The 13,261-nt window shown below is 47.3% G+C and overlaps 1 protein-coding gene across 1 annotated transcript in view; it reads right to left on the bottom strand.

Annotated features, from left to right (window-relative positions):
* TMEM163 (transmembrane protein 163) overlaps positions 1 to 13,261 on the bottom strand; it is a 196,690-nt gene that overhangs the window by 38,026 nt on the left and 145,403 nt on the right. The window contains exon 5 of the mRNA XM_068247084.1: positions 13,072 to 13,168. Within this exon, the coding sequence (XP_068103185.1) occupies positions 13,072 to 13,168 (97 nt within the window). The remainder of the gene's footprint in view (positions 1 to 13,071; positions 13,169 to 13,261) is intronic.

The following is a 13,261-nucleotide window of genomic DNA, read 5'->3' as shown; positions in this document are numbered from 1 at the left end:
CCAAATATCAAACAATGTCTGTAAAATACCAAATCTTAGTGCATCTCAGTAGAGCATTGAATCTCAGTGAATCTCTGGAGAGCACTAAATCTGGTTATTGATGAAGAACACCAAACCTGTAATCTGTAAAATACCACATCTCGATGGATCTCCATAGAGCACTAAATATCAATGAATCTCTGTAAAATACCAAATCTCATTGCCCCTCAGTAGATCACTGAATCTCAGCGAATCTCTATAGAGCACAAGGTTTCAGGCTATCTCTGTATAGCACCCAATCTTGGGTTATCGCTGAAGAACACAAAATCTCTGTGAGATAACCAATCTCAAAGAATCTCTGTAATGCTCAGAGCTTCACTGAAATCTCAGGTTTGTAGAGCCTCAAGTTTCAGGATAGCTCTTTACAGCAACCAACCTCTCATTGGCCTTGATTCATAAAGCCTTACCTCATGCGGTAATGCTGAAAATAGCAGACTTTAACGACCACTTAGCAAAATGTCAATTCATACAGGCTGTTACCGCATGAAAAGCTGACATTACCGACCAGGGAGTTAAATTACCGACTTGGCTGCAGTTACCTCCAACACATGTCAGTAAATTGTCAGCAAATGTCAATTCATAAAGCCTTCAACAAGCGGTAAGCCTGGCGGTAGTTACCGACACCTCTAGTGAGGCGATAACAAGTTACCGACAGCACTGACATCTCTGATGAATGCAAAGTGCAGAGAGCCGAAGTCTGTTTGAGTCATCAGTGGAGAGAGCCAGAGAGCCCTCTGTGTGAATCATTTGAGTAGGCAGGGAAAGACTGTGTGACTCATCTGTCTGAGTCATCAGTGGAGAGAGCCAGAGAGCCCTCTGTGTGAATCATTTGAGCAGGCAGGGAAAGACTGTGACTCATCTGTCTGAGTCATCAGTGGAGAGAGCCAGAGAGCCGTCTGTGATTAATTTCTGCAGGGCAAAGAGAGAACCGAGAGACACTGCTCTACTCTACCGCTCAATGGGCTGCAGTAATTTACCGACCTCCAAGGGCAGCTGCGGAAATCTTTATGAATTAGCACACAGACCGGGAAAATACCGAGTGCGGTATTTTCCCGACAAGATTTTTTTATCGCACTGCTGTTTATGAATCGAGGCCAAAATCTCTGAATAATACTAAAGCTCAGTAATGTTCTGTAAAATACCAAAAGTCAGTGAATTGGTGTAGAGCACCAGATTTCAGATTTCTCAACCCAATAGAGCATCTTTGGGATGTGATGGAACGGGAGCTTCGTGCCCTGGATGTGCATCCCACAAATCTCCATCAACTGCAAGACACTATCCTATCAATATGGGCCAACATTTCTAAAGAATGCTTTCAGCACCTTGTTGAATCAATGCCACGTAGAATTAAGACAGTTCTGAAGGCGAAAGGGGGTCAAACACCACATTAGTATGGCGTTCCTATAATCCTAAATATAGTATATATATATAGTGACCAGACGTCCCGGATTGCCCGGGACGCGTCCCGGATTCGGGGTCCGCTGTCCCGGGCTTAATGAGGTCCCGGGAAACAACCCGCTTTCAGCAGCGGGACGTCCCGGCCTCAGGACTCTGGCCACTCTATCTCATGAACTGGCAGCGGTGTCTATAGACGCCGTGTCAGTTCATTGCCCGCAGCCCCGCTCCAGCCTCCTCTTCCGGTGTCTGTTCCGACACCGGCAGGCGAGCAGGGCTACGGCAAGATGGCTGCCGAAGCCCTGTACTGGAGACTATTTGTGTCTCCGGTACAGGGCTTCGGGCGCCATCTTGCCGTAGCCCTGTCAGCGCGGGAGACCAGAGCAGAAGGAACAGGACGGTCCCGGGACGGAGCAGCGCGCCAGAGGAGACTTCTGCCAGGTGAGTAAATGCTTGTTTTCCAGGTGAACTTTGCCCGCATTGCGTTTCTTGTCTGGTGAAATGTTTGCCCACATTACGTTTCTTGTCTGGTGAAATGTTTGCCCACATTACGTTTCTTGTCTGGTGAAATGTTTGCCCGCAGTGCGTTTCTTTTCTGGTGAAATGTTTGCTCGCAGTGCGTTTCTTTTCTGGTGAAATGTTTGCCCGCAGTGCGTTTCTTGTCTGATGAAATGTTTGCCCGCAGTGCGTTTCTTGTCTGATGAAATGTTTGCCCGCAGTGCGTTTGTCTAGTAAAATGTTTGCCCGCAGTGCGTTTCTTGTCTGGTGAAATGTTTGCCGCAGTGCGTTTCTTGTCTGGTGAAATGTTTGCCTGCATTATGTTTCTTTTCTGGTGAAATGTTTGCCTGCAGTGCGTTTCTTTTCTGGTGAAATGTTTGCCCGCAGTGCGTTTCTTTTCTGGTGAAATGTTTGCCCGCAGTGCGTTTCTTTTCTGGTGAAATGTTTGCCCGCAGTGCGTTTCTTTTCTGGTGAAATGTTTGTCCGCATTACGTTTCTTGTCTGGTGAAATGTTTGCCCGCATTGCGTTTATTTTGTACTGACATGTTGCCCGCATTGCGTTTATTTTGTACTGACATGTTGCCCGCATTGCGTTTATTTTGTACTGACATGTTGCCCGCATTGCGTTTATATTGTACTGACATGTTGGCCGCATTGCGTTTATATTGTACTGACATATTTGCCCGCATTGCGTTTATTGTCTGGTGACATGTTTGCCCGCATTGCGTTTATTGTCTGGTGAAATGTTTGCCCGCATTGCGTTTATTTTCTGGTGAAATGTTTGCCCGCATTGCGTTTATTGTCTGGTGAAATGTTTGCCCCCATTGCGTTTATTTTGTACTGACATGTTGCCCGCATTGCGTTTATTTTGTACTGACATGTTTGCCCGCATTGCGTTTATTTTGTACTGACATGTTTGCCCGCATTGTGTTTATTTTGTACTGACATGTTTGCCCGCATTGCATTTATTTTATACTGATATGTTGCCCGCATTGCGGTTATTTTGTGCTGACATGTTGCCTATTGCGTTTATTTTCTGGTGTCCGGGGTAACTGTTACTGCATTTATTATTTAATGGTCATAGATGTTTGCTGCTTTGTGGTTACGGTATACTATTAGCATCACACAGTTTCTGCACACCCATGATGCAAAGTCTCGTTTGTCCACATCATGGCGTAAACACTGCTTTCTTATGCCTCGCTGTTACATCATTACGTTAGCTCCGCCCATACAATGTCATGGTCACGCCCATTTTTCGCCGCGGCGCAGCCCCCCCCCGGTCTTCGCCACTGCGCGCTCCTCAGTCCTCCCCACTTTTCGCCGCGGCGCGCGCCCCCCCACGCCCCCCTCCCCGTCCCAGGTTGGACCCACAAAAATCTGGTCACTCTAATATATATATACACCTATACCTTAGATACAAATATTGACAAGAATCTCCGGCTCCTCACTGTCATCAGCTGTGACCTTGTCACAGTCACCTTCCTTCCATTATGTCACAGGCACCACAAAATGCAGTTGCAGGCTGTGCAGAGCAAGCATTACTGGAGCGGGAGGATGGACCTGTGCTCAGTGATTGGTGAGTATAACCAGCCAGCCTGACTACATTCCTCGCAGTGCTGTGAAGAGATCTCACCCCCATGGGAGAAGCTTGGCTATATTAAAACAAATACATTAACTGCATCCTGTCTGAGCCATAACCAGCGCGGACACCAGGATGCAGCGCCACTCTCTCACCAGGAGGAGGCAGTGTGATATCAAACCAGAATGAAAGAAAAACAATGTATAGCACAGAGCATTGAAGCCTTTCAATGTGGCCAGGCTGACATCAAATAGCATATTATGAAATGAAACCTTTTCATTACACCCTGCAATTATTCTCAGAAAACTGATCTTCACAAATCTCGTGTTGCGTTCTCCAACCTGTAAACCTTGTGCAGACCAGAGCTGGATTATTTATTAGGCAAACAAAGCAGATGCCCAGGGCCTAGCAACCATGGGGGGCTGGCAACACAGGGATCAGCCTTCAGCCTTCCTCTCACTGTTCTACCGCAGCTGAATGTGATTCAAGACAGGCAGCAACAGTGCCGAGATGCCAACCTGACAACTGAGCATAACAAGGTCTAAAGTGCAGCCAATCAGCATATCTAGATACGACGACGAGACACCACAAGTACACACATGTGATAATTGTCACCCGTCGGGGATCGTGAGACAATCTGAGCCCCATGTTATACAGACACATCGCTAGCCTTCAGGCTAGCGATGCATCCTGTTGCTATGAAGGGTGGCGTAGGGACAACGTTCGGTGCACAATGGAGCAGATTCCTGCGGGGAGGTGGGGGAGCAAACTAACATTGCAATTGGTCCAGCTCGACCGGTGACTGGTCTACATGTAGAACGATTGTCAGCTGAAATGGTCATCATTGGCCGTCAAATTTGATGCCTGTGTACGTAGCTTTAAGACATTTTAACTGATTGCTATTTAGCAAGGCAGTTTCTAGAGAGTTTGCTGCCTAAAAGCATGTTAGGATGCGCCTCGCCCTGTCTGTCTTCCCCCCCCCCCCTCCCCCTGTAGAAAGCCTGAGGTGTCCCCCTGTTTGCACAGCATAGGCATTCCTGAAGAGACACACACCGAAATGCATAGCTCCCAACTGTCCCTCTTTTGGAGGGCAGTCCTGCTTTGGGAGCCCAGTACCTTTGTCCCTCTTTCTTCCTCATTTGTCCCTCTTTCAGGACTGATGTACAGATGTATATAAGTATATGTATTTTTCTGCTGAAAAATGTGTTTAATTAACTCCTCAACTCTATTCCCATCCTTTAAAGAGACACTGAAGCGAAAAAAAAAAAAATGATATAGTGAATTGGTTGTGTACTATGAATAATTACTAGAAGATTAGCAGCAAAGAAAATATTCTCATATTTTTATTTTCAGGTATATAGTGTTTTTTCTAACATTGCATCATCCTATAATATGTGCAGATTAAACAACACTCTGCATTCAAAATGATTCTTTCAGAGCAGTCTGTGAACTAATGACCTCTCCTCTGGCAGAGAAAAAGTAAATAGTCCAGCAACAGTTGAGATAATAAAAGTCAGATAACAGCCCTCTCCACGACTTTGAAAGTCGTAGAGCTTAATGGCTTTTTTGCATAGAGATAACAACTGGAGTTTCTTAACTCATCTTGTACTGGAAACAATTAGAATGATGTATCTGATATTAATGTTTTATTTTTTAGCTGCACTACACATACAAATCATAATATCATAATTTTTTTTTCGCTTCAGTGTCTCTTTAAGTTAATATATTTCTTATTTTTAAATGTTAATATGAAGGAAAACCAGAATAGAAAGGAACAGTGTGTTTTAAATAATGAAATTGTGTGTTGGGGGGTTGATTAGAGGCGTGGTCTAAGTGTCCCTCTTTCTTATCTCAAGCTCTTGGGAGGTATGGAAATGAGTAAATAATGTATCATTATTCTATTATAATATTTATATTCTATTATTATAATTATTATAGTTAATATTTGCACAAAGGCATAGCGGTTAGCACTCTCGCCTTGCAGTGCTGGGTCCCCAGTTCGAATCCCAGCCAGGTCAACACTGCAAGGAGTTTGTATGTTCTCCTTGTGTCTGTGTGGGTTTCCTCTGGGCACTCTGATTTCCTCCCACGTCCCAAAAACACATAGATAAGTTAACTGGCTTCCCCCTAAATTGGCCCTAGACTACGATACATACACTACAAGATACATACATAGACATATGACTGTGGTAGGGATTAGATTGTAAACCCCTCTGAGGGGCAGTTAGTGACAAGACAATATACTCTGTACAGCGCTGCATAATATGTTGGCGCTATATAAATACTTAAATAAATAAAATAAATATATTTAGCACCGGCAATGCTCTGCAAATCTTTGAAGTGATAAGGTTATGGAGGCTGCCATATTTCTTTACTCTTAACCACTTGAGGACCCACCCTTTACCCCCCCTTAAGGACCAGCGCTAGTTTGATTGATCTGTGCTGGGTGGGCTCTGCAGCCCCCAGCACAGATCAGGGTGCAGGCAGGGAGATCAGATTGCCCCCCTTTTTTCCCCCCTATGGGGATGATGTGCTGGGGGGGTCTGATCTCTGCTGCCTGCGAGTGGCTGGCGGGGGGGGGCACCTCAAAGCCCCCCTCCGCGGCGAAATGCTCCCCCTCCCTCTCCTACCTGGCCCCCTTTGGTAAGCCGGGCTGCACAGGACGCTATCCGTCCTGTGCAGCCAGTGACAGGCTGTCTCCTGTCACATGGCGGCGATCCCCGGCCGCTGATTGGCCGGGGATCGCCGATCTGCCTTACGGCGCTGCTGCGCAGCAGCGCGTACAAATGTAAACAAAGCGGATTATTTCCGCTTGTGTTTACATCTAGCCTGCGAGCCGCCATCGGCGGCCCGCAGGCTATTCACGGAGCCCCCCGCCGTGATTTGACAGGAAGCAGCCGCTCGTACGAGCGGCTGCTTCCTGATTAATTAGGCTGCAGCTGGCGACGCAGTACAGCGTCGCTGGTCCTGCAGCTGCCACTTTGCCGACGCACGTTATGAGTGTGCGGTCGGCAAGTGGTTAAATGACAACTGTAGTGAGTATATGTTGGCTGCCATATGTATTTCCTTTTAAACAATACCAGTTGCCTGGCAGCCCTGCTGATCTGTTTGGCTGCAATAGAGTCTGAATAACACCAGAAACAAGCATGCAGCTAATCTTGTCAGATCTGACAATATTGTCAGAAACACCTGATCTGCTGCATGCTTGTTTAGGGGCTATAACTAAAAGTATTAGAGGCAGAGGATCAGCAGGGCAGCCAGGCAGCCTCCATATCACTCTTGCTTCAGTTGTCCTTTAAACAATACTAGTTGCCTGGCCTTCTGTTAATCCTCTCTAATGCTGGGGATACACGGTACGTTTCGGTACCGCGTATCGACCAGCTGATCCGGCCAGCTGATAATATTTAGCTGGTCCGATCACGCTGCTCGAACCCCACCCGCTCGATCTCCGCCGGCGGACAATGGCAGGGAATCGAGCAGCTGATCGGGGACGAGCGGTAATCAATCTGCGCGGACGAGCGGGGACGCGGCAGGAGTCGATACGGCGGCTAATCGGCCACCGATCGACCCGTGTATTCCCACCATAACTCTAATAGCTATAGACCCTGAACAAGCATGCAGATCAGGTGCTCTGACTGAAGTCTGACAGGATTATGCTTGTTTCAGGCTATTCAGACACTACTGATGGCCGAAATGTCAACTGTAATGCTGGGCATACACGGCTCGACGCAGGCTCGATTGATAATATCCGACTTGTCCGATCACCGCGGGGATCGATTCCGCGCTCGATACCCGTGGGCGGACAATAGCGGCAAATCGAGAGGAAGATAAGAAGCGCCTGCGGAGACGAGCGGAAATCGATCAGGGCGCACGCGCGGACGAGCGGGGACGGGGCAGGAGTCGATCCGGCGGCTAATCGGTCTCCGGATCGACCCGTGTATGCCCAGAATTAGCCAGACAACTGGTATTGCTTAAAAGGAAATAAATATGGCAGCTTCCATATCCTTCTCACTTCAATTGTACTTTAACCTCCTTGGCGGTAATCCCGAGCTAGGGTCGGGGCGGAAAACTGCAGCTCAGTGCGGTAATCCCGACCTCTGTTAGGGGTAGCTGCTGGAGGCTCTATGCAGAGCAATGCTTGCAGCGGGTGTTTCTACATACCTCCCAGGGATCCCGACGTCGGCCGCCATTCTTCTTCCTCTCCTCCGAGGCTCTGCTTCCTCCTGGTGAGATCTCACTGTAGAGTTGCAGCGCCACCCGGAGGATGGAGGCATAACTGCAGCGCTGGAGCCAGGGAGGTGAGTGATTGCTGGGCTGCTGCAGATCTCCCTGGCAGCATGATTTTTTCTAGGTTTTAGGGTCTGAAAGGGTGCAAAAAAATTGTACCGCTCTTAGACCCTAAAATCCGGAAAGAATCATAACGCCAAGGGGGTTAAAGGGCAACTCAAGCGAGAGAGATATGGAGGATGCCATATTTATTACCTTTTAAGCAATACCAGTTGCCCGGCTATCCTGCTGACCCTCTGCCTCTAATACTTTCAGCCATAGCCCCTGAACAAGCATGCAGCAGGTCAGGGGTTTCTGACATTGTCAGATCTGACAAGATTAGTTTCATGCTTGTTTCTGACATTATTTAGACACTTCTGCATCCTAATAGACCAGCAGGACTGCCAGGCAACTGGTATTGTATAAAAGGAAATAAATATGGCAGCCTCCATATATTTCTCACTTCAGTTGTCCTTTAAGGATTGACATAAATGAAAAAGCAGAGAAGTTCTTGTCCACACGACGAGCTTACAGTCTCTGAGGTTATTCCTTACACAATGATCCCCGACGTCCTGAAATCGGAAAATCTGCAATGGATGCAGTGAAAGGCAGCAAACGTAGATTTGTATTCCTGTTCTGTAGGAAGATAGCATTAATTAGGATCAGAGCCGGGGAAATGTAATAAGCCCATGTGCCGGCTGCTCATAAATTGATGTCACCATCTAATACGATTGGCTCTGCATTTTTATCTTCCTAATTTTCCCAATTAGATGAAATTTAATAAAAGTGGCAGAGTTGGATGACAGTGACAGTGCAGGGGAGGGGATCAGCCTAGCCTCTCGCTCTGCACATGACAGCATCACATATGATTCATGTGGCTAAACGTCCCCCCCACCCCCACCCTCTGCCCACTGCCGGTTCATTCAATGTACTGCAGTGTCAGTAAAATGACAATTTTCTACTGCAGAATTATCTTAAGAATCTACTTAGAATTCACAAGAGCAGTATGTTCCAGCATGGATATTATTAAAGAGGCCCTGTTACAAGAGAAAGTATTGCCTCGTCCTCTGATCAGTTGGGAGCCATATGATGCAGATACAGGGCCGGCCCAGGGGCGTAGCAATAGGGGGTGCAGAGGTAGCGACCGCATCGGGGCCCTTGGGCCAGAGGGGCCCCGAAGGGCCCTCCTTCAACTGCAGTATTATCTCTCTATTGGTCCTGTGCTCATAATAATGACTTCTCTAGATACTTTGAATAGTGGTGATCATTAACAAGCTATTTCCCATCCCCTTCTTGCACCTCTGACACTGTAGTTGCCACTGTCACAGGTTTTGGTGCGCCGTATCAATGGTTATGTATAGAATGCTTGTGGGGGCCCCAATGTAAAACTTGCATCGGGGCCCACAGCTCCTTAGCTACGCCACTGGGCCGGCCTTAGGTTTCACAGCGCCCTGAGCGAAACCTGATCTTTGTGCACCCCCCCCCCTCATCCTCTTTGCCCATGCGTGCGTACACACACACACACACACACACACACACACACCTAGGCCAGTGGTTCTCTACCACTGTTCTCTGCCAAATGCTCAGATCTCCGTGTCACATCACATATGTATAATAGCAAAAATACTATTAATATCCACGAAAAGGATGGAAAGAGTGCATTATTCTGAATACACTTAAAGGATACCCGAAGTGACATGTGACATGATGAGATAGACATGTGTATGTACAGTGCTTAGCACACACATAACTATGCTGTGTTCCTTTTTTTCTTTCTTTGCCTGAAATAGTTAAATATCAGGTATGTAAGTGGCTGACTCAGACAGGAAGTGACTACAGTGTGACCCTCACTGATAAAAAATTCCAACTATAAAACACTTTACTAGCAGAAAATGGCTCCTGAGAGCAAGACAGAGATAAAAAGGGGAATTTCTTAGTCAGCCACTTACATACCTGATATTTAACTCTTTCAGGCAGAGAAAGAAAAAAAGGAACAGCATAGTTATTTGTGTGCTAGGCACTGTACATACCCATGTCTATCTCATCATGTCACATGTCACTTCGGGTATCCTTTAAAAATGAAGGCTAGAACCTTTCAGGAATATTAGTAAAAACAATCAGTGGGACAGTTAGCCCCCCCCCCCCCCCCCAATTTGGAATGATAGCACAGCACCGGCAATTTGCATGACGCGTTATAGCCACAGGGCGCACCCCCCAAAAACTCCCTCAGACTTAGTATTCGTAGGTAGCCAGGTATAGCTGCCCCCAGTATAGGATGTCATGTGTAGGTGCCCTCAATATAGGTAGCTGAGCATAGGTGCCCCCAGTATAGGAAGTCAGTTGTAGGTCTCCCCCCATAGGTAGCCAGGTGTAGGTGCCTCCAGTATAGGTAGCCAGGAGTAGGTGCCCTCCCTCAGTATAGGTAGCCAGCTATAGGTGCCCCCTTGAAAGCTGGCGCCCTGAGCGACCGGTCCGGTCAAAGGCCGGCTATGTGCAGATACTGTAGTTAGAATATCAGTAATTTATATCTCTACCTATGCCTTAGGGCCCGTTTCCATTACATGCTGTGCGATGTGGCTACATATCTGCATCGCACTGTGGGCAGAGCAGGGACAAGGTCCTCCAGCACCCAAGGCTGAGACACCAAAGTGCGCCCCTCCATCCCTCCCACCCCAGCCGTCACACACTGATTGCTATTAGACTAAGAGGGCCACAGGGCCCACAACCTCCCCAACACCTTAATATCTAGTTATCTGGCTTGCAGTCACTGCTATGTATCCCCTTTTCTTATTTCTTTCTGCTTCATACACAATTAGGAATGACAACTGAATGAATTGTGCGCCCCCTACTACACTGCGCCCTGAGGCTGGAGCCTCTCCAGCCTATGCCTCGGCCCGGCCCTGACTGTGGGTGTCTTGTAACCAATGCACGGCAATGGAACAGTTTCCACTGCGTGCATTGTGTGCTGAGCGATACTGCAGATTCTGCAGCATACTGGAGATTTTCGCACAGCCGCATCTGCCCGCCGTCCCCTCCATACACTTCCACTTCAGTAGATGCGCAAGTGACGCTGATGCCAGCGGAAGTGATGCGATGCGGCGAGGTAACCGCATTCGCATCCCTATATCAATGGAAAAGGGCCCTAAGTCTGACCCCTCTACCTACAGAACACTTATATCACACTTCTCTCCTGGCGGACTCAAAGTGCCAGAGCTGCAGCCACTAGGGCACACTCAATAGGTAGAAGCAGTGTTATGGAGTCTTGCCCAAGGTCTCCTCACTGAATAGGCACTGGCTTACTGAACAGGAAGAGCTGAGATTTGAACCCAGGTCTCCTGCGTCAGAGGCGGAGCCCTGAACCAGTACACTATCCACCAACACTGACCCATCCACCAACACATAGCATTGATAACATTGACCCCTCCCCAATAATGTCTAACACTGACCCCTCTCTCTACACTTTACCAGGGTCGGGACAAGGTTGTCCAGCACTAGAGGCAGAGAATCCAAAGTGTCTCCCCCTCCCCCCTTGAATTGTGCCTGCCCTCAAGGCTGGATTTATAATTTTTCCACCCCTAGGCCAACTTTCTTGCAGCTCCCCTTCCATGTGCAGCATCCCGTCCTATAACCTTGTGCAGCCCCCTCTTCCATGTCTATCCTTCATGTACAGCAGCCGCCTTCAGTTATATACAGATCCCTTTGGGCATCAGCTCCCTATTTCCATGTGTTGCTCCTTATTAGAGATGGCCCGAACAGTTCGCCGGCGAACATTATTCTGCAAACATCGACTGTTCACATTCGTGGCGAACAGCAAACCTTTGGCGTGTTCGAATCGCCCCCTATACATCATCGAGCTTAACTTTGACCCCTTACCTCACAGTCAGCAGAAACATGGCAGCCAATCAACTAGCACCCCTTTCTGGACCCCCGCCCCCCTATCAAAAAGCCGTTGTGGTGGCCATATTGGATTAATTCGCTGCTGGCTGCTGACTGTTAGCGAGATCAGGGTCAGACTTGCTGCAGATAGGTAGGGAAAGTGTTAGCTAGGCCTGTGTTCTTGTTCCTTACTAGCTGTGAAACCAAACAGCCCTTTTGTGAGCTAGCACATCGATCTAGCCCTGTGTTTTTGTGTGTGTGAGACACTCCACAGCCCACTGACACCCAGAGCTGTGCACACTACTGCTGTTGACTCATTAAGTTGCAGGCACAGAACCACTCCAGTGCATTATTATTTCACTGTATTCTCATAATACTATTGTATTTCTCTGTATTTCACTCCACAGCCCACTGACACCCAGAGCTGAGCATAATGTGATTTCTGCCCTTTGGGGATTAAAACCTGACTCTGCGTCAACTCCGTAATTTTTGGTGAGACTTTTGGCATGGACCCCCCTCTGGCATGCCCCTGTCCAGGTGTTAGACCCTTTGAAACAAGTTTTCCATCACTTTTGTGGCCAGAAAGAGCCTTTGTAGGTTTTAAAATTCGTCTGCCCATTGAAGTCTATGGCAGTTCCCCAGATTTGCCTGTTTGCAAACATTTTTCAGAAGTTCGCGTTTGCCATTTGCAAATGGAGAATTCTATGTTTGTTACATCTCTACTCCTTATTTGCAACCTCTGTATTCCATTTGCAGAATGCTTGGTAGGGGCGGAGAATTCCATACATGTAATCAGCCTAGGCTAAAAATCACCAGGACGGCAGAGCGAACATACTAATATACAGCAATGTATAGCTATAGGAAGTGTTTTTGTTGCTGAAACCAAAATAAATATTATAAAAGTAAGTGTGCTGAATAATTCACTGCACTCTACTATACTGTATGTCACTACAGTGCCTCTTTAAAGCGGACCTGAACTCATAACTTCCTCTCCGCTCCAAAAGACAAGCAACAGCATAATAACCTTTAAAGAAAATAATTTATTTGTGACAGCTTACAGAACTACTGCAATAAATCTGCAGTGTGTCTACTTCCTGCTTTCATGGAAGCAGACAGAGGGTTAACTTCCTGTGTTTACATATTAGCTGTGTCTGAGGAGACTGTCGAATTTCTGTGCTGACACAGCTGAGAGATCAAATTTACACTTGTGAGTACTTGCAGATGAGGGGGAATTAGACAGGCTCTTCTCTCTAAAGAACATAGCGGGGGCATTTCTCTCAGTTTTCCTTGTGTCCTGTGCAAGGGTCCACTTTAAGGAATAAGTATTTTGGTCCCTGCTCGGTGACAATGTCACAGGGACAGCACAGACTGTAATAGAAGGAAACAGCTTGTCCTGGCACACCTGGCGACATACGTACCACTTCTGGCAGCGTCCGAATGGAGAGGTCATGGATGGCTTTTATAATGATGCAGAGAGCTGACAGCATGAAGACGACACCGAGGATCACACAGGCCCTGCAGAAGCAAACACACAAACAACACGTGTAAACAGGAATTCCACAATACAGCAAAGAAAACTTTCCTCCAACTTATATCATACACACTCGG

The sequence above is a fragment of the Hyperolius riggenbachi genome, chromosome 7, assembly GCF_040937935.1.
Source record: "Hyperolius riggenbachi isolate aHypRig1 chromosome 7, aHypRig1.pri, whole genome shotgun sequence".
In the NCBI taxonomy this organism is placed as follows: Eukaryota; Metazoa; Chordata; class Amphibia; order Anura; family Hyperoliidae; genus Hyperolius; species Hyperolius riggenbachi.
This window is presented reverse-complemented; position numbering and strand designations above follow the sequence as displayed.